Source organism: Octodon degus, unplaced genomic scaffold (genome assembly GCF_000260255.1).
Source record: "Octodon degus isolate 3935 unplaced genomic scaffold, OctDeg1.0 scaffold00004, whole genome shotgun sequence".
NCBI lineage: Eukaryota > Metazoa > Chordata > Mammalia > Rodentia > Octodontidae > Octodon > Octodon degus.
The window spans coordinates 4,090,639-4,112,629 of record NW_004524580.1 but is presented as its reverse complement, the minus strand read 5'-3'; the positions used below and the strand labels follow the sequence as shown (position 1 = coordinate 4,112,629).

At 44.5% G+C, this 21,991-nt stretch overlaps 1 protein-coding gene across 2 annotated transcripts; it reads left to right on the top strand.

Annotated features, from left to right (window-relative positions):
* The first annotated feature begins 495 nt into the window (after nt 1–495).
* Nucleotides 496–21,366, top strand: Csrp2 (cysteine and glycine rich protein 2). Of its 2 annotated transcripts, none has more exons than XM_023716122.1 (6): nt 496–514; nt 12,472–12,584; nt 15,312–15,480; nt 18,656–18,785; nt 19,584–19,677; nt 20,332–21,366. In XM_023716122.1, the coding sequence occupies exons 2-6, from the start codon at nt 12,473–12,475 to the stop codon at nt 20,406–20,408; spliced, it is 582 nt and encodes a 193-aa protein (XP_023571890.1). In that variant the 5' UTR covers nt 496–514; nt 12,472; the 3' UTR covers nt 20,409–21,366. The 2 variants fall into 2 exon arrangements, with proteins under 2 accessions (XP_023571890.1, XP_004623804.1); XM_004623747.2 differs by lacking the exon at nt 496–514 and adding an exon at nt 970–1,059.
* The last annotated feature ends 625 nt before the right edge of the window (nt 21,367–21,991 follow it).

Sequence of the window (21,991 nt, the reverse complement as noted above, 5' to 3'; positions counted from 1 at the left end):
ATGCTGCCATGCACAGGACAGCCCCCATATCAAAAACACTGCCAGCCAAGATGTCAGTAGCGCGGGCTTAAGCAGCTCTGGACCAGACGAGACTGCCTGTCTGCATGTGTGGCAGGAGTAGTGTCGGTCACTGCCTTTTTCGGGTTTGCAGCGCTATCAATTCTCAGGGGTCCTTACAGATGACGGAGAGGCCGGTCACCAGACGGCCTAGAATGTAAAGCAGATAAAGGAGAAATCGTTTGTTTTCCTTTTATTTAAAACCATGAATCATAACAAATTTAGGTTTTAGGTCATCCCGGGGCTTTCTGACATCAACAACCTGAAACCCAGGGCTCTTGGGCGCTGGGGTTCTGCGTGGGTGTGGGTTTCTTCCCCCTTAGCAATGCGCGGTGGGAAAAAGCAAAACACTTCGCGGAGGAGGCGTTTTCCTAACGTCATTTATTTAGTCTACAGGAGGAATTTCGTCCTCTGCAACAGGAAAGTAGAGATCCCCAGAAGCTGGAATCAAAGCAGAGTATGTCTACTAGGGAAGTCAATCGCACCGGTTTACGTATAAAGATAAGTGAGCGAGAGAGTGGCGGGAATCCCCCCGGGGCTCGGGCCCCCAGGCCTGGGGCTGCTCGCGGCCAGGGTGGGGAGCGGCGTCCGCGGCGGGAGGACCGGCGCCGGCCCCCGGGGTACCCAGGGCCTTGCCCAGGCCCGGCCCGCGGCGGAGAGGGGGTGGGCAGAGCCGCGGGAGCGAGCCGGGACGTCGGCAGCGCCCCGCAGGCGGGAAGCGGCAGGAAGAGGCGGGATTCCTGCCTTTTGTCTGCGGGCCCCTAGCCGGAGCCCGCGGCCGGAGGAGCTGAGCAGCCGGACGCCCGCGCCGGGAGCTGGTCGCTGCAGGCGCGGGGCGGGGCGGGGCGGGGGGCGGGGCAGGGGGCGGGGCGCGTGCAGGCCACGCCCTCGGGGCTTTAAAAGGCCCCGGCGGGCTGCGAGTCTCCAGGTGTCCCGCGCTCTCGTCCGCTGCTCGAGTTCGCTGTTCGCCTCTCTGCCCCGGTGCGCTCGCCTCCGACTCGAGTGAGTACGCGTGCGGGCGCACCCCGCACCCCGCTGCGGCTGGAGCCCCTGCGCACCCGCTGTCTCGGGTCCCAGTTTGCGCCCCCCCACCCCCGTCCTCTGTCACTGCGACCCCCAACACACCTGCTCATCTTCCCCCCCTGCCCCGGGGCAGTTAAATAATCCCAGCGCGAGCTTTAACCTGGGCCCGCCGCTTCTGCCGGGGCGGAGCGGGGTCCGGAGTTTCGCGTTGCTGTTTAAATGGCTCCTTCCACGGCCGTGGGCGCCCACCTCCCGGGCCGCTCTGTCGCGGAGGAGTCGGGGGCCAGGGGCGGGCCGGGTCAGGGCCCAGGGTGCGCGCCTGGCCCACCTTCCCCGGGGCCCCGGCCTGGGTGTGGGGAGGGGAGGGGGCTTCTAAGCCCACCGAGCCCGAAGCCCTTCCCGGCTGCCGACCGAGCTCCTGGCATCCCTATTGTTCGGTGCTTTCTGCCCACCAAACGCTGAACCTTAAACGTGGAAGGAACAGCGGTGAAATAAATGTCAGTCCGTCGCTTCTAGCTTTTTCCGGAACTTTCTGCCCTTCAAAGTACAAACAGATGCAAGAATACTTGATTGTGACATTCTGCACAGGTTCTCAAAGTCAGGTTCTGTGTTTAGGGCTGGATTCAAACTCCACGTAGGCGGCCTTGGGGGTGGTGCTCTCTAAACCAGAGATTTACATTCCCCGCTGGAAGCCGTCACGTTGTGAACAATGTTTAAGTGGTTTCCCAAAAGTTTAGCTTGTTTTGAGTCTACAAATGAAGCACATTTTTAGTGTAAATTTTAAATGCCTTTTAAATCTCTATTATTTAGGTGGTAAGTTTTTGACTCGGGAAGTTTGAAGATGGTTTTTTTTTTTTTTTTTTTTTTTTTTTTTTTTTTTTGTTGGTTTTTTTGTTTTTGCGGAACTGGGGATTGAATTTAGGCCCTTGTGCTTGCCAGGGAAGCGCTTATTCCACTGAGCCATCTCCCCAGTCCTGTAGATGGTCCTTTCTAAGTAATCATTTCAAATAGGACATCTACAAAGCTGGTTATACTTCGTTGGTGATAGGCTTTAAAAGGGAGAATTTCACACAGTTTTAAAACTGCATACCAAAATATAAGCGATTTTTATAAAGTGCTCACTGGTGTCCATGTTCTCACGTTGTCACTGAAAATCTTGCCACTGATTCTCAGGGTTCTTTTTTCTCTGCGTTCTAGTTAGAGCCGTGTTACCTTTGAGGTTCGCATGGTTGGAACAGAACCACTACCAGTTAATTGAAGAAGGAAGAAAGAAACTAATGAGATGCAATTGAGCGCTGAAAAGATTGAATTTGACCGAGACAATAGATAGCTGTTAAATTTTATCTGCAGTGTTTTTGCAGAACTAGGGATTGAACTCAGGCCCTTTCTCTTGCCAGGCAAGCGCTTATTCTACTGAGCCATCTCCCTGGCCCCTATCTGCATTTTTTATCATACATCTTGGACAGATCCTGCCCAGTGCAGGCAGCACATTTTCACCAGTGCTGGTCTGTGCCAAGTGCTGCTCTGGAAGCAGGGCCTACTGGAGGCCTGTCCTGATGAAGCAGCAGCAGCACCTGGCTGGCGTGAAGGGGAGTTGTAGCCTCAAACATCAAGAACGTGGGTGTGACGTGGGGAGAGCAGCGATGAATGCGCTTTCAAACCGGGCTCAGATGCAACCGTGTCTCCAGCTGTTGTAACCAGGCCTCTCTCTGATTTTTCTTCCACTTTAAAAATGAGATACATCAAATGAAATGGGGAGAGCAGTTCTCCTGAGGGCAAAGAGGGGTGATGCAGCAGGAGGGGCAAACTAAAGCCCATCAGGCCTCAAGTGACAGCCCAGATCCAGCCCCTGTCGGCTTGATGCCCTCAAACAACTTAATGAGTATAATAGAACATAGCTTGCAGAAATGTATACATTTGTACCAGCTGCACTCCAGCCTGGGAGAAATTCCGTGTGAGCAGACTGCATACTGAACTTTTCTGAGTATGTGGGGGAAGTGGCCGTCAGCGAAGTCTCTTGCGGAGAGCGCTGACTCAAACTTCGCGTTGCCTAGCCCACACTTGGAGGCCAAGCCAGCTCCCATCCCTTTGCAGCTATTCACCAATCCCTTAGAGCACCACGCCTTTCCTTGGAAGATATTTGCAGCCACCTCCTGAATTCTCTTTGGCAGGACTCCCCTGAGAACTTGATTACCTTTCTGTGGGTATGGAATTTAATTGCTTCTCTTGTTTCACAAAGGCTTGAAAGTCCTGTGATGTCTCTGGACCCTGTTCTTCAAGTGTTTTAAATGCAAAAGATAAAGTATTTGTACAAAGTTAATCGATCTCCCAAATTTAAGGGCAAATCTAGATACTGGCTTCAGAATCCTGACTTGGTGCCTTGTTTCCCCACCTCAGTTCTAGAGCACTGGGCACAATTCCTGATTGGAAACCATTTTATTATTGTAAGTCACAAAAGATGAACTGATAGAAGTATATTAGGAATCATTTGTAGGTTCCTTAGGATTTTGTTTGTGATCTCATTGAACCAATAGTACCAGTTGTCTTTGATGAGTAAGAAAAGGATAGCCATCATGTGATACAGTCAGGCCAAGACGCTTTACAGCTCACTATGGGAAAGGAGGGTTCAGGGTGGCTCCACAAAAGAGAAAAATGAGGACAGAACTGAATCCTTGCCCAGCACACAACATACCTACCCTGAAGGAAATTGCCACAGCCAGAGAGGTCAGTACTACTCTATTTGTGTTGCTACCATCCTTTTACTTTTAGCAAAACATCAGTCAAATAATTTTGAATTATAATTCATTTTGAAGTTGAACTGGTTATTTTAATTTGGGATTCACAGTTATGAGTCATACAACATCTCTTATGTCCCAGGTTTCCTACTCATAAAACTAGAATAATGAAAATCTGTATCTTAGTTATGATGATTAAATAATTGGGCACAGTATTTAACATAAGTGAAGGATATAACTACAGAAGTAAATATCATTACTTATATAGTGTCTTAAGTGTTTTGCCCATATTGTTCATTTCAGAACTGCCTTATAGTATAAGCGGGCATTATTTCTATTTTTAAATTAAGAAAACCAGTAGATCAAGTAACCAATCTGTGACTATTTGGCAAAAAGTAGGAGTTTTGGCATTTAAATCTAGGTTTCATTCCATATAAAAGCCATGCAAATGAAAAGTTGTTTGAATAATTAAGTAACTTGTAGTTTGCACAGATTGTGGCATGCTATCGCAGATGCTAGGGGTAAGGATTACCAAATATATATCATAGTTGCATTTTAATTACAATATGTGATTTGGCAGATTGTGGTCCAAATCAGTGTCAGGGATTTTGCTGTGCCCCCAGTTGAAGGCATAAGTGGTAACAGGATATAGAATTAGAATGGTGAGGCTGACGCAGACACAGGAAAATTTACTAGGTAGAAGGGAAGCTGGACTGAGGGGAGAGGAGTGGCAGAGAGCTTTCTGGTGGGAAGTAGCAATTTGGATGTGGGATTTGCACACAAAAACCACTTACTAACTGCTTGGTTGGATGGGTGAATACTGGATGGAAGAGAATACATTCCTGTCCACATAATCTGACAGCTCAGGACTGATAATTCTGATTAATTTAAATGGTCTTCTTCACAGAGCATTGGATGTGAAGATGTGGGGGACAGTTTATGGGTCTAGAGTCAAAACAGGAGCCCGCTTTGGAGATTGGGGCCCTCTGAAGTAGGTTGAATGGGATAGCCTCCTGTAGGCCCCGCAGTCCTCCTAAAGGAAAAGGAAGCCAGCGTGTTTGGAGGCCTGGCATTTTTCCAGGTACTTTACAAATGCTAGTTCATGAAGTGCTTAGAACTGTGCGATAGTTCTTGTCCATTTCCAAATGGAAAGGAAAGTTGAGGCTCTGAGGCTTAAAGACCTGGCCAGGATTATAGAGCTGTATAGGGCTCGTAGTACTTCTTTTTCCTTTGTGGTGCCTGGGATCGAATCCAGAAGCAGACATATGTTGAACTACATCCGCAGCCCCCAGTATATCACTTATAAAATTATAAGAGTTTCATAAATAGTAAGCCATTGTACAGTGTTTATAAATTGTCCTTAACCTAGAAAAATGACTAAGATACAAATGAATTCAGGAATTAGTTGGACGAAGGAAGGAGAAAAGCCAGTTGCCTCCATGGGGAAGCTGGGAGCGTAATGATTAAATAGATACATGAGATGAGAGGGGGGGAGAGTGAATACTGATAACGAAGTTGGACATTGCTAAATACTGATGACAAACACTGTCATTTATTGAGCACCTATTGTGCAGTCATTATCTCACTGAATTCTTGCAACTCTGTAGGAAAGTACTGTTAACCTTATTTTACATGTGAGGAAATGTGTGTAAAACCCGTGTTCTGAATTCAGCCTTATGGTGAGGCCAGGCTGAGATGCGGCTGCAGTAGGGGGAGCCAGGTAGAAGATGGAGCGCCAGGACACCAAGAGCTCATGCTCAGTCCAGTGGAGTTCACTAGTTAAGGAAAGCAGATCAAACAGACGAGAACTGAGGCACCGAGGAAAGCTTCATTTCTAATTAACTACAACACTCGAACTCTGGCCTTGTTAAAAAAAAATCATTGTAATTAGGGACAGTGCTACTAAATGTGCATAATGTAACAAATGTCTGGCCCCTGGATGTGGTGCAAGATGGGATGAGTTGATAATAACTTTTTTCCTTTGGAGAAATTGGACTACACCCAAGTTCTAGTAATAAAAAAGCCTTATATGTAGTAATAAAATGTGTCTGGAAGCATTTAAAATCTAACTACATGAACACACTCCAAATTTCCAGATCAGATGACTTAAACTGTAAGTGGTGACATGCAGCCTTGAGATGCATGGATTGGGCAGGGCATGCGGCGTAAACTAAGGCAGTAAAGACAGTGGTCATGGGGTAACAATAACCTGCGTGGTCACTTCGCAGCTCACAGTTGGTTGTCTAGAGAATAGTAACTTAACCACAACACAAATCACAGGCTACATCACTTTCCCCTAAGTGTAAGTCTTAGGAAATCTGGGTGGTGCCTGAGGCTGGGGAGAAATGGCAAAGAGAGGTGACCTGTAAATGTTCACAAGAAACAGCTCTTGGGGGAACTACCTGCTCAGCCCCCCCGCCCCCGTCCTTCTCTCAGACAGGAGCTTGCTTTCTCTCAATAAATATATTCTGCTCATTAAAAGAAAAAAAGAAACACAGCTCTTTAATCAGTCTAGCGCCGTGGCTAAATCTTGGTGCTGAACTCTGTCAGACATTGAAAGCCAAAGAACAAGGGGCCAGCCAAATAGCTCAGCGGATTAAAGCGCCTGTTTAGGTAGAAGCAGGGGTAGGAGATTCGATCCCTGTAGTCCGCCCCCCTGGGGTGCACGGAGCTGTACTTGAGACTGGGCATGGTGGCGCTTGCCTGTAATCCCAGCTCTTGGGAGGCTGTAAACAGGCAGATCACTACGAGTCTGATCTAGTAGTGAGACCCTGAACACCCTGTAGACCCTTCCCTAAAATACAGAAAAAAATAAAGAAAAAGAAAGCCAAAGAACAAAACAGAATCAAAAATAAGCCTGCTTGGCGTATTTTGTGATACATGTGTAAAGTGGACTTCACTTCTGCTCTGCTGTTCTGTAAATTAATGCACAGGATCTGGGAGAGGCTTGCGGCCTGGATTACTCAGCGCAGAGCCAGTCTGCTGTGATTAATGCCAGCTGTTGTGCAGTAGCGCGCCAAAGGCTTGTAAGAAAAATGAGGCCTTGCACTTTTTTTTTTTTAGTTTGCACAACAATGCCAAGCGTGACAGCAAGGGAGATCATCACGTTTCTTTCCGCCAAATTCAGGAAAAGTCCATGGGGCTTCAGCCTAAAAGTGTAAATTTGAACTTTATTTCTTAGCTGTGAGTGGAGCTATTGTTATACCTGTGCATGTTTATGAGCAACCAGTCAGCTCAGTTACTCTTTACTCTGTGGCCGTATGGTTTTGGGAGTTCAGTGCATTTTCCTGCTGGATTACCAAGTCTATATGGTAGCAAGGGGTCATAAGATGAGAAAATTAGCCAGACATGGTGGTGCATGCCTACAATCCCAGCACTTGGGAGGCAGAGGCAGGAGGATCCCTGTGACTTCAAGGGCAGTGTGCACTACAATATGAGACCCTGTCTCAAAAAAAAAAAAAAAAAGAAAGAAAGAAAACTAAGGTCACAGTTGCACAACTATTTTACATCTGTCTAAACCAATCAACCTACCTTCCTTCCATTATGAAATATGTGAAACATACAGAATAGAAAAATGATAAAAACACCAAAGTACAACTACCCACTATCCAACTTAAAAAAATAAAGCATTGGGGCTGGGGAGATAGCTTGGTGGTCTAAGTGCCTGCCTGGCAAGCACAAGGACCCAAGTTCGATGCCCAATACGATATGCAGCCCTGGAACCATGGGTGCACCATGCTGGACACTGAAACTGGGTGTGGTGGTACACACCTGTAATCCCAGCACTGGGGAGGCTGAGACAGGAGGATTACTATGAGTGTATAGTGAGACCCTGTATCAAATAAATAAAAAAAAAAATTTTTTTAAAAGAAAGCATTAACCCACCTGAAACTTTCTAAAACTTTCTAAGATGTGTTATTCAATTATTTGCCTGTGTCATAGGAGAGGTTATGCAGAAACACTTAGGCACTCCCCTAAGCTGGATGGAATTTACAGTGGTTTGATATAAACCAAATAATGTAGGAGATAGTACAGGGAAGACAGAAATGACCTGACCCTTGGTGGGCAGAAGCTTTTGTGGACCTATATTTATGAATATAGCTATAAAGTCAGAAAAACGACTTTAGAGCTATATTCATAAATTAAACTGGCTTTCAGTTTTCAAAAAATGGTTTGTGTAGCATGTATAGTACTAATTAGACCATCCTCATAACTGGTGAATTTAAAGTAACCCTGATTTACATTAAAAAGGGAAAAATTATATTGCTTTTTTTTTTTTAAACAATCTAAGCTGGTCTTCACTGGCAAGGAAGAGAATTACCAAGTAATTAAGTTTTTAAAAATGTATTTGCAGATGTTACCTTAGTCCTGATAGAAATCTTGCTCCTTATCAGGGATCACTCCAAAGTAAGTATGTGTGCAAATGAAAGACACCAGGTTGCCATTAAATAGTTGCCTTTCTAATACAAGGAGAAACTTCTTGACAGAAATGCCTCAGCAGCAGCAAAGCAGCTTAGAGCCAGGTCGTGCTGGGACACAGTATGAGCGCCGGGAGTGTCGTTTTCCAGAGACTGCGGCTCTCCGCCTTTGGTTTCCTCAGGATCTGGAGGAAGGAGGCCTCTGTCGCATCCATGGGCATTCCAAAGCCAGGTAGTGGTGCAGGGGAGGCGCAGTCAGCGTCACTCCTTCACTCGCTGTGCTCCTAACTCAGTCAGCACCGCCTGCTGGAGCCAACCTTGGTGTCTCTGGGTTCGTGGTGTATTCTAGCCTGAAGCAGTAGAGCATGCATCTCTGGGACTAAAAGGGGAATAAAAGCTTCATGTAACTCTAAAAGGAAAGCTTACAAATGTGCCCTGTTGTTGCAAGATACTGATCCTTGGCAGATCACAGTAACACTGTTAACATGTGTAGATCTTTTCAATTAAGAGGAGCAGGCTATCTGCAAGTCGATACCAGCAGCTCCGTGATAGCTAGCCGTAGTGCTGAGCTCTCCATATGCGTGTGGGCTTGTGTGTTAATGTGTTTGTTTCAAGGAGCAGGAGCTCTGATTTCCAAATGGCTCAAAAAGGGAATTTATTGGCTCACATAACTAAACAGTGCTGGAAAGATGAAGCCCAGTGGAATTGGGCTTAGAGGACCCGAGCGTCTCCAAGCATCGCTATTGCTGTCCTCAGCAGGAGCTGGCCTGACCCTAGCCGCTGCACCCACCGTTCTGCATCGGAGCCCCGAGCTTAACATGCATTGGAGTGGGCTCTGTGCCAACACCTAAGCCAACAACCGTGGCGAGAAGAGGGACACCGTGGTCAGCCTGGCCCCGACGGAGTCTCATGCCCAGTCCTGAAGCTAGGATTGCTTTGATTTGAATGTTTTTGTCTCCTCAAAAAGAGCTCATGTGGAAATTTAATCCCAGGGCGGTGGCGTTGAGAGGCAGGCCTGATGGGGGATTTAGAAAGGAGTGGATTGACTAGGCACTACAGGCAGGCCTGGGTGGGTTTGCTCTTCTCTCCTGCCACAAGAGGGCGGTGTGCCTTCTCTCTGGAGGTGGCCGCATCCAAGGCACTGTCTTGGACAGCAGATCTGCCTGAGTCTTCATCTTGAACCTCTCAGCCTCCAAACATGTGAAATTTCTACATCTTATTCAGTCTCTAGTATCCTGTTTTAGCTGTACAAAACAGGCGAGGAGAGGGGTAGAATTAATACCATCTAAATAGTGCTTTTTACACATTTGTGGTGAAGGAATATGTAGAAATTTGGTTTGATCTGACAAAGCCATGTTGGTTGTAACTTTCATTTTGTGATCTTCTAAATTCCTGTTGTAGAGCCGGCCAGATAGCTCAGCGGACTAAAGCACCTGCTTAGGCAGACGCAAGGGCCGGGGTTCAATCACCCAGCCTGCGGTGCCGGCCCCTCCCTGGGGCGCGCTGAGGCAGCGACTGAGACTGTGCGTGGTGGCCCCCGCACCTGTAATCCCAGAGCTTGGGAGGCTGAAAACAGGAGGATCGCTGCGAGTCCAATCTGTGTAGTGCGACCCTGTAGACCCTGTACTAAATGCATAATAATAATAGTAATAATATAAATAAATTCCTGTTGAGAAAAAAGTCATTAAGACAGTCAGCGGGGGGGGGGGGGGGCAAGGAGATGGCTCAGTGGAATAAGTGCTTCCCTGGCAAGCACAAGGGCCTGAGTTCAATCCTGGTTCCGAAAAAAAAAAAAAAAAAAGTCAGCTGGATTGCCCACCGATGGCTGGACCATTTCTTAGCATCGGACATGCTGATAGTCGTCAAGAAATAGGCTGGTTGCCTCCTACCCACGTTTACCTACCTTAGCACATTGTTTCCTTCCTGCTTGGGCCATAGGGATCCTTTTTCTTTTCTTGTTATTTTTTTTCTGCTGTCACCAAAGACATGCTCTGTCCATAATTGGGGGGAAAATTCCTTAATTGTACCTGTAGTACACTTTGCGTAGTCCTGGACCTGTCTGCCTCTTGTCTTTTGGCCTCCCTCTAACTTTGGTGGTTGGTTCTCATACACTAGGAGCAAGTTTTGACAAAACAGAATTTCAAAAACAAGTTTCTAAATACAGACTAACTCACTGATTCTCTGTTCCATAAGGTGTATAGTCTGCTGATCATGCTCTTATTTGTTGTGGAACAAAATTATTGTAAGTTTTGTCTTGGTACATTTCTTTTGCTATAACAATATCTGAGACTAGGTTAATTTATAAAGAAAAAAAGTTTTGTACTGCCTAACATTTGTGGAAGCTGGAAGTTCAACATTAGGCACCAACATCCGCCTGGCTTCTGGTGAGGGCCATGTGCTGCTCCATGCATGGTGGAAAATTAGACAGGTAAACAGGTATGACCAAAAAGAGGAAAGGCTAAGTGGGGCTGAATTCCATAGCTATCTGTTGAGATAACTAACCCATTCTTTTGTGTGTGTGTGGCGGGCTCAGCCCATCCTGGGGGTGGGGCCAGTGTGGCATGTGTTGCTCGGTATTGAACTGTGGTCCCTGTGCGCTTGCCTAAGCAGGCACTTTAAGCCACTCACTGAGCCATCTCACTGGCCCAGTAACTCATTCTTGCATGTACTACATTAGTCCCTTCAAGATGGTGGAGGTTTCCTAAGCCAGAAACCTTATACAAGGCCTCAACTACTAACACTGCTATGCTGAGGAATTAAGGTTCCATATTCTTGTAAAGACAAATCATAGTCCAGCCATAGACGATTTCTAAATGTTCACCTGAATGTTGGCTTGACGTGGTAACAAGTGAGGTGGGCCATCACAAGGAGACCATATTTTAATCAGCATGTCCAGACCACATAGACTAAGGAGAGGGTTATCTGGGGAAAGTATTACCAGCAGGGCAAGATGCCCAGCACAGTGCTTAATTTTATAATTTTTTCTTTCGGAAAGTGTCCGTGTTCAGGAAGTTGTTGGATTCTGGACTATTTTAATGGGATAAGATGGAAATTCACTCTTTTTATATTAAAAATCAAAGATTTCTTTAGTCTTTTCCACTTAGAGGGTGTCCCTTTTCCTTCTTTTCTGGCCAGGCTTAGCATTAGTAGAAAAGTCTCACTTTTCTTCAGCTATTTCTTAAGAGAGGCAAATAGCTCATCCAAAGGAATTTAACATGCAAGGGCTGTAAATACTGCTTACAAAAAGGATGTTTGAACAAGATGATCAGGAAAAAAAAAAAATTCATTCACAGTGTTTTTAGATACCAGCCAGGGCAGGTATAACCTGTCTCCTTAAGGCAGGCTGCCTGCACTGCAAAGGGCAGCTGAGGACAGTGGCCCCTCAGAGCCAGGCATTTAAGACTCTGGCCTAGAATATTAAGATAGCCCAGGATGTAAACGTTCTGCTCAACCCGTCCTAGGCCGTGTTGTCTAGAGGTTGCTGTAATGTACTTCTACAGACCGTTCATGTTGCTGGGAAGGCTTAGGCCTCGCGTCTTTTCGGGTTGCACTTGTGGACCCGGGGCAGTGAAGCACAGAAAGCTCGGCACGGCCACCTGCGTGGCTGTGTGGTGGTGACTGCAGGACGCCTGCATGCAGCTGCCCTCGTCACACGTGACTGTTTCTGCTGTGGATCGGCAGAACTTTAGCAAATACAAGGCTTGTTCCTGTACTTTCTTCCTCCCTAGAAAGTGTCAGAGCTTATGTAGGTTAAATGGTAAGAATTCAGTGTTGTTACAGTAAAATAAGGACATAGTAGAAATTTCCATGCAAGAAGAGTGAGATCTTTAGCCGAGTTTAAAAAAAAAAACAAACAAAACGAAGTTCATTAAAGACTGCAATGTAAGGGAGGGGCAGCGTTCGCCTTTCCGTTCCCCATGCAGCTATCTCCTGTGGATTCTGGTGGCATACTTTGATTTATGCCTGGTGACCTGTAATGTTCCATTGAAAGCAACTCCTTTGTTTTGCAGGGGAAAAAATCCTTTGAATGATGAGCCGAGCCAGAGTTTCCTAATGAAAGAGCTATAATTTGGGAGAAGAGCTGAGGTTATTTTGGAGGAATGCAGGGCTTCCAAAGATGTGGTCTGAGTGGTTTTTAAAGAAACAAGATCTGCAGCTGTCTCCTGGGTTTGAACAGCTCTCTAGGGAGCTTGCTGCACAAGCACGGGGCCATTCTGATGGATCCTTTATTCTTCCAGAATGCCAGTCTGGGGAGGGGGAAACAAGTGCGGGGCCTGCGCCAGAACCGTGTACCACGCCGAGGAGGTGCAATGTGATGGCAGGAGCTTCCACCGCTGCTGCTTTCTGTGCAGTAAGTATCACCCTGCGTGAAATGCATCTGTTTGCCTTTTAACGGAAAAAACAGGAGTTTTGCTACTAAAGATTACCTAAGTACAGGTGTTTGACCTATCTGTTGTCTTAGACTTGTAAGTGCTCAGGCTAGCAGGAAGGACAGCAGTGGCCCAAGACACGGCCACTGCTGCGCTCTCCTCTCTGAGAGCTTCGTGTCATGTGGGAAGCCTGGCACCAGCACACTCTTTTCTGTAAAAAGGGACTTGCCCTTCCTCCACCCAGTTTTCCCTTTCAAGCAGGGCTCCTTCTCTTCGAAACCATCTTGCTTAATCTACATCATTCTCATAGTTGAAAATCAGATGCCAACAATTTCTGCATTCGTTCAGATCGTTTTCTATGCTGATGAATATCCGGAGTTACTTGTGGTTATTGGCATTCTAAGTTTGAGGGGAAGCAGCATAGGATATGCAGGGCCGTACGGGCACATCGGGAGTTACTACTGCTGCTAGACCTCCGCTGCCTACAGGAAGTAGGACACAGAACACCACAGGCCTGCTGTCCCTTAGCCAGTAGATACCAGGAAGCAGGAGAAGCCCTTCCTTCCCAAGTCTCCTCTAATGACTCATTCTGCAGTTTTAAAAGCTTGGCAGTTTAGGGAAGAAAGCTCAAAAAGCTTGTTAATTATCTTCTGACTTAAATGATACAGTTTTCTTTAATGAATGATCTATTACCTGTAAAGCAACCCAGATAATTACCTTATCTGTAGTGTTGGGAAATACAAGTTTATTATAAAAAGTGGTATGTTAAAAAATAAACTTACCTACATAATCCTCACCAAAAAAAAAACTTCTTTGAAATTTGAATTTTCGTATTTTGGTAGGAGACAACAATCAAGGTGTCTGGACCTCTTTATAGTGTGACTGCTTCACACATAACTAGAAACCAACAACAGAAAGTTGCATTTATGAAAAGTAAAATACATATGAATGTTTGCCATATACACCATGATAGCTACTATTTCCTGTAAGATTTTAGCCATTTCTTTCAGAAGTCAGTGATTTATAAGATCTCACTGTATAGACCAGACTCATAACGGATCCTCCTGTTTTCAGCCTCCCAGGCGCTGGGATTACAGGCGCGTGCCAACATGCCCAGTTTCAATTGCCATTTCAGCGCGCTCTGGGGGTGGAGCTGGCATAGCAGCCAGGGACTGAGCTCCCGGCCCCTGAGTCTGCCTAAGCAGGTGCTTTAGTCCACTGAACTATCTGGCAGGCCCAGAAGTTAGTGATTTTAGATTTTTTGAATCTATTTTTCAGCACGCTTTCAAACAACAGTATGGAAATAAAAATTCCTGTATTTACAGACTGTTCAGTTCCATCTAGGCCAGGCTATGTCTACACTACCACATAGCTAATTTTTACTAAGCGTCAAGTTCTTAGTGATAATTTCTAACTATCCCTTTCTAATTGTCTCCTCTGACTAAAGCCTTCTAACAACTTAGTGTAGTTCCACATCTTTGAGAATTTACTGTAGAAAATAGGAGTAAGGAAAGGAACGGTGACCAGAGGGTAAAACGTGATACAACTGGCCTTGGGTAATACATGTTTTTAAAATTTTTGTCTATATTCATACTGTTAAGGGTATTAGTTCTTTAGTAGTTTATGGTTTTAGGGTAACTGTAAGCAAATGTTTTAGTACTTGAACCTCAGTGGTGAGGTTCCAGAGTAGATGTTGTTTTAGTCTAAAATAATAGGAACATAAATATAGTTCATCTTTTTACAAACTAGCTAGCTAGTTATCTGCTTTTTCTTTTTTCTTCCTTCCCTCCATTTTAAATGAGTACAATTCCCTGAATGTATCTTTGATTTCCAGCTGCCCCATTATGCTCCAATGAGTTCTTTCACAGCTGACTTTTTTTTCAAGTTTAATTGAAGTTTTAGAAAGTGAAATAATGTCTGGATAAAGCATGGTAACATTTGGCAGTCTTATGAAGTAGGATACATGGAAATGCCTTGTGGCAAGAAATCCCGCAAGGAGGAATGCATTCCCCTCCGCGAGGGCGGGGAAAACAAATGCTGGCTTTAACCCACTTGAGGATTTTCAGACATACTTATCACTGCTGGAGAGGCTGGTGGGGCAGATGAAAAAACAGTGCTCCCCCCATCCTAGACTACTGATGAGTGCTACAGTGCTGGACTTAATTTTTTTTTATCCCATAGGTGCTTTGTGGGGTGAAAGGGCTACAGAGGCACTCTCCCACAGAAACACTATTGTTTTATTCTTTGTCAGAGTGTGATGTGACAGTATTTGGTATGAAAAGGTGACAAGATCAAGTGCTGAAGGTTGAGACAAGGGTTTAAGAGTAGGGCACTGTTAGTTCTTTTTGTTCATGCCATATCAGAAACTCCTTCCTGCCACAGAGGTAGACCAGTTGGAAAAATTAAGACATTTGAGGTGTTAAAAATTCTGATTTTTTAAAAACCATCTTTATTTTATGGTACATTTTAGATAGATAGCAATAACATTCATCACAGGAATTGGGTACTTTTCTGAAGTAACTTATCATTATGTCACGGAGGAAGGTTAATTTCCAGATGTAGCTAACTGATCTCAATGCCCTCAGAGGTTTGACAAATCGTAAGATAAACTACAAATGAGAGAGCCTGTGCTTTTACCATTTCTAGACTCTGCTATACTAAGAAAAGTGTATTGGTGGAATGTAGAAAACGTAACCTTTCCCCCTCAGTGGTTTGCAGGAAAAATTTAGACAGCACAACAGTGGCAATTCATGATGAAGAGATCTACTGCAAATCCTGCTATGGGAAGAAGTATGGGCCAAAAGGCTATGGATACGGCCAGGGCGCTGGCACTCTCAACATGGACCGTGGCGAGCGGCTGGGCATCAAGCCTGAGAGGTAAGAGGAGAATGTTTGTTACCTTCAGATACGAACTACAACAGTTAATGTTGCGTGGTGGACAGGAACCCAGGAATTTCCAGATTTTTAGGTTAAGTTAAGAAAAAACAAAAACATAACTGACAGTTTGGAAAGTCCTCACTATTCTACATATGGTTTTATAGCATTCTAAGAAGTATCAAGGACTTGTAACCCCAGCTCTTGGGAGGCTGAGGCAGGAGGATTGCCACAAGTTTGAGGCCAGTCTGGGCTCCATAGTCAGTTTGACCAGCCTGAACTATATGGCTGTCTCAAAAAAAAAAAAAAAATAGTATCAAGGAGTCGTGATATGTTCCAAAGCAAGCATTTACTTCTGTCAGCACTTTGGAGACTAGATACCATAAAATTAAGTGATAAAGGAAATACGATATATAACTACTCAAGACACATTTCTTATGTGCAACTAAGACATCAGAAGAAATTCCTCCATCAGTGTCTTTCATTAAGAAATTACTTTTCTGTAACTCAAAATTGAAATTACTTCCTGTTTTGATTCCTTCATGGCAAATGTGGCTGACTTCAGTATGAAACAGTCAGGATACTAACTTTATTAAGATCCACTTAGTATTTCATATTCAGGCTAAATAATTTCATGTGGAATTTATTAATTACTATTGTCATTTGAACTAATCATTTTATATATCCATTCTTTTTTTTAATGTATGTGGTACAGGGTCTCACTAGGCAGCTCAGGCTTGTGTGATCCTCCTGTTTTCAGCCTCCCCAGCGCTGGCTTGGATTACAGGCCCGTACCACACCATGTCACACCTGAGGGCAGGGCCAGGGCAGCATGTTGTACCGGGATGGAACCCTGGTCCCTGCACTTGGCTAGGCAGGCACTTAGTCTGCTGAGCTATCTCACCAGCCCTCATACCTCCACTTTATATTAAAGAAGCCAAAGCATTACAGTATTCCAGTAAAAGAGGAGGCTCTAATCATGCCAGAAATAACATGTTAACTCCTTTAATCATAGCAGCAGGCCTACATGGTAGTATTTCCTGTGTACTGCAGGATAAGGTGAAGCTGAGGTGGTAGTTCATACAGCAAGCTCCCAACCTTGAACCTGTCCTGGGTTTAGTGAGTTGCTGACTCAAAAGATACAGGGCTAGGAATGTGGTTCATTGTGGAAGCCGAGGGTTCACTGGTTCAATTCCTAACCCCCCTCACCCTTCAAAAGTAATTTTCTTACAGTCACACTGTTGCTTGTAGAGCTCTCGGACACTGCATCCTGGCTTGGGCAAAATGTTAGCGAGCAGCTTGCTTTCTGCTCAGTTTGTCTCCTTCTGTATAACCCTCACAGTGCACTTGTGGGGTGTAGCTAATCTGTGCCTCTTTTACAGAGGAGGGCATGAAGGGGCAGGTCACACAGGAGCCAAAGTTCAAATCAGTGTTTGGTCCCAAGCCTTTGTTCTTCTGTAGTGTGTGACTTTAGGCCTCCCCACCTTCTCTGTCAGAATGCTTTACAGTTAACAGGCCTCGTCTCTCACTCATTGCCACATACTGTCACTTGCAGAAAGCTAGCCTGTTAATATTTATTGTACTTTTTTGTTCTTTTCCAATTTGGAAAGGTTTCATTACATAGCTGTTCACCATCCCTTTAACTAGAGCTGAATTCACTCCTGACCCCAAAAGTTTGAAGTCAGTCGTTGTGATCATAATTCAGAGTCACAAAGTCCTGTGGAACCTCCCTCTGTCTCCCACCTTCTGCCTTCTCCAGTAATTGACAGACCCTCTGTGCTGGCCTGTGTCCATGGGCAGCGCTGCCTGTTCCTTTTTCCTCTGGCCACACTCTGTCACCTTTCAGGACTGGGGGTAGGACAACTTCCTTTCCCAGGAGGCTCAGGAATTCTGAATGAACACCTTGCAGTGATTAATATTCACGGAGGCACAACCGCCTCCAGCAGCACTCAGGTGGAGGACGCTTCGCTGGCTGCAGACCTGCATTTCCAGTTCTGGCCCCATTTCCTAATTCAGCAAATAATTTAATGTCCGAGTCCCCATTTCTTTATCTGTAAGATAAGGTAACAGTTGCTGTCCATTCCCTGTGAAGCTGTTAAAGATACGTGGAAGATAATCTGTGTGAAGTTCTTGATACTGGCAGATCTGGAAATTCCTCGGATTCATAACTGCAAGTGCTGGAGATTGTTATCAGTAGGTTAAGATGTTTTTAAAATATGCCCACATTAGGGACACCTGGAGAAACTGTAAATACTTTGAATTAGCTTTGTGCTTAAAATATTTACAGTGGCCACACAAATCAAAGCATACTGTATTAAACAACTTCAGTGAATATGTAGAAGACTGTTAATATCAAAAAAATGGGTATACTGGAGGTAAAGATACAAGTGTTTGAATAAATTATTTTTATAAAAAGGTGGTATCTCTAAGTTAAAATTTTATTTGCCTTGATATATATATATATATATATATATATATATATGACTAAATAAAATTTCAAAAAGCAAGCATTGTTTTTCTAGTAGGAAATACTGGCACTTGGCTACTTGTTCGGTGTTATTACGCCTTGTCTGCTTCCCCTCGGAGGTTCTAGAAAAGTCTCAAAGCCCAATGAATGCTCTGGACATGTGACATATACCTAGTCACTGAATGGCAAAGAATCCCTCCCTGCCCACCATGAGTTACGCTGGTGACCTGTAAACAGTAACATGAATACCATTCTACCTGGAGAAAAAATTAAACACACAACAGGGAAATTGATACTTGTGATGAACAAAGTAGTTTATTTACATTTTGCCCTATTCAATTGTACTGGGAAACTAGTTTCTGTAAAACCTGACTTTCTTAGTTTTATAGACTGACCTATGTGCAGGATTAACACTGATTTTTTTCAGTCTATTAAGTACAAAGCTAGGTAAGATTCCAGTGGCATTACTGTGAATTTGGGGTACAAAATATAATTACAGTTGAGAGGCTAGCCCGGGAGACTACATGAGTTGTGTTTAGATTCACAGGTACTCACTGTGAGGGTGTGCCTGGCTTTTTGTAGCAATCACGGCCAGCACTTGAGATTAATTTCTTTCCTCCTGCCTGGTTTGGAGACAAGCTAGCAGTTAACCAAAGTTCATTGCCCTGCCTTAGGAAATCCTGCTTCACGTCTTCTTTCCCTTTCCACAAGCGTTCAACCTCACAGGCCTACGACAAGTCCAAACACTTCCAAATTTGCTCAGAAATTTGGAGGTGCTGAGAAGTGTTCCAGATGTGGGGATTCTGTATATGCTGCTGAGAAGATCATTGGAGCTGGAAAGGTGAAGTACTACTTGAAATTAGTAATAGTGAATGGCTATTTCAGTTTTTACTCTGCTCTGTATGTCCTCTTCACCACTGAAGAACTTTTCTGGGCTGGCAAGATAGCAGACTAAGTGCCTGCTTTGGCAGGTGCAGGGATCGGGGTTTGATTCCCTGGTCCTGCATGCTCCGCTGGGCCCACCCCCAGCCCCATGCTCACTGAGCCAGTGACCAAGTCCGGGCATGGTGGCACACACTCGTACTCCCAGCACTGGGGAGGCCAAAAACAGGAGGATCACTACAAGTCTGAGCGACATAGTGAGACCCTGCACCAAATACATAAAAATAAATAAACCTGAATTGTTTTAAACCCAATTTTCATCAGAATCATCTTATACATAAATCTCATTTTTGTAAGAAGTTTGTTTTCATGGAAGTTGCCCTTAAATGTTACTGCAAGGGCCAGACTTTAAAAACCTGGAATATGCAAGTTTTACTCAGTGTTCCCAGGCTCACCACACTGGATGCTAAATGTGCATCTGGAAAAATTACATCGCCTCCTTGAGCAGCCTCTCAGTGAGGGGCAGACTAGTTTCTCGGCCAAGGCCTGACACTGCTCTTAGGTAAATAGCCCTTCTGCGTTTCAGCTACCAGCCCAGCTCTCCTGTGAAGTTTAGCCCTTCTGTGGGCAAGCTGCAGCCTTCTTGTGGAGCTGAAGTACAGCAGGAGCTTGCCATGGGGTTGGTCATCCTGAACCCCTTTGCCACCGCTAAGGAAACTGTCCTCTCAAAATGTGCTAACACACATTTCTCTCCTAGCCCTGGCACAAAAACTGTTTCCGATGTGCCAAGTGTGGGAAGAGTCTGGAATCAACAACTCTGACAGAGAAAGAGGGTGAAATCTATTGTAAAGGTAACATTAGTTTGTTACTGCTACCCGTGTCTCACACTGCCACTACTCAATGCATCAATGTAAAACAAAACAAAAATGTACTCAGAAAACAGAAAAGGATACAGTGTGTCACCAGCTACTTGAACATACAAGATCCAGAGATGCTCAAAGATGACAGAACCAGTTTTTTTCTGTTCATTTAAAACATTCAGGAAGACAGCTTGGTGGTCTACGTGCCTGCTTGGCAAGGACCTGAGTTCAATCCCTGGTATCACATGCCATGCCAGCCCTGCACCATGACACCCACTGAAACCAGGCGTGGTGGCGCACACCTGTAATCCCAGCCCTGGGGAGGCTGAGGCAGTAGGCTCACTATGAGTTTGGGCTATGAGTGAGACCCTGTACCAAATAAATCAATCTCTTAAAAAAACATTCCCACAAATAAAAACATCACACAGATTAGTCTTCTTTCAATGTCAGGGTATTAGCAAAGCACACGACTATACGAGGGTAATACCAAATATGTAAGTAAGTTGGCCTTTCGTATCTAACTCAGCAGGACCAGGAGTGGACTGCTAGGGAACCACAATGTTTGTACTTGCCAATTTTTAATTTATGGGGTTTCTCTTAATGCTAGTGAAACTTAATTGACTTGTACTACTTTTTCTTTTGTAGGATGTTATGCAAAGAACTTTGGGCCCAAGGGATTTGGCTATGGCCAGGGAGCAGGAGCCCTTGTCCATGCTCAGTAAAGGTGCAACTCGAAACTCACATCACACTGAGAATCTTTTCATGACATAGACACAGTCTTAACACTAAACTACTGTGAAACTCTGCAAGCATTAAGTACTGTACGTGACCCTGTACTTGGTTCTGCTGGATAATTTGTATGAGAGCATTATATCTTTTCTCTTTATTCAAAAGAATTTTCAAGAACCATTTCTTTTACATTTTAAATAAAATTTTGGTTTGTTTTTTTAATGTTTTAATTAACCTTTTGGGATAACTGCTATGATTTCAGTTAGTGAGAAATCACTGCGCTCTCCTTACCCTCATTTGCATTGTTAAAGACAATCAACCCTTCTGCCCAATTATGCTCTGGGCTGATGTTCACATACAGGTGCCCACAAGAATATCTCTTTTAAACTGGTGCCACGGGCGCCAGGCATCACCTTTCCGCACTTCAGAGCTGGCATTCCGCTGTAATCATCCCTGTCCTTCCAGCCTGCTGGTTAACTCTTCTCAGTTGGAACAGTTTCTGAAGTGTGCATTAGACATCTGAGATTACTCCAAAACAGATTTACAAGCTCCTCTTCAAACCTCTAGAGCCAGGTTGGGCCATTAAAAGCCCTTTCAATATATCCCTCAGAAAAACCAACTACCTCAGAAAACAGATTCTTTGGATTTATCTTTTCTTACAGATCACCACAGACAACTAGAATCTGAGGTTTATCACGATGCTTTTTAGAAACTCCTGTCTAATCAGATGTTGACTCAAATCCTGGAAGCTGAAGCGCTTTTTTTCATATTACAACTCTAAGTGGCAAAGAATATTGTGTTGTATGGGTCCATTCAGCTGCCTCAGGCAGAAAAGGGGCATCATTACATGAACAAGGACTATTTTCATTACACACTCCACCCCTCCCACACCCTGCAAGTGGTCTGTACTGTATGTTAACAGGAATTAAACCAGCCTGACCATGGATGTGGCATGATTTCCTCCAGAGTCCACTTTAGATACTATACTACTGCTTCTGAAAGGCTAGAAGGGATGTGTATGACTTAAGGGGAGAAAGTTGACAGAGGGTTTCCTGAGAAGCAACTTCAGATTTATAAAGCTTATCAATTCCGTTGGGTGAGAGCCTTTTCGTTAAGCAGGCTGGGAAACAGTTAACTTGCAATGAAAGACTGAACTGAAAGAGAAGCTACTCATGTCCACATATTCCTTGACATTTCCTAGAAAGCCATGATTACATACATTCCTGTAGATTAACAATACACACTAGCATACTGAAGGCCTCGAACTACTAACACTGATTTAGCTGTCCATGGAAAGTCACCTCTGAAAATACCAGTTTTTGAAGTCCAAAGAGCTACTGATTATCTTCCACATTAGAAATCTAAACTGTAACTTTAATTCTGACTTCCTCATAGCTATGATGAAATAACACTAAAACCAAGGCAAATCAGTGAAAATCATTTCAGGATGCTGGACATTCAGCAAAAAAGACAGTTATGGGACAAAATACAATCTTACAAATTACCAAAGCCTACTGTTTTTAAGATTTGGAGTTGTAGTGCAAGGAAGAACAGAGCTGCAGCCATCCCCAGCTGA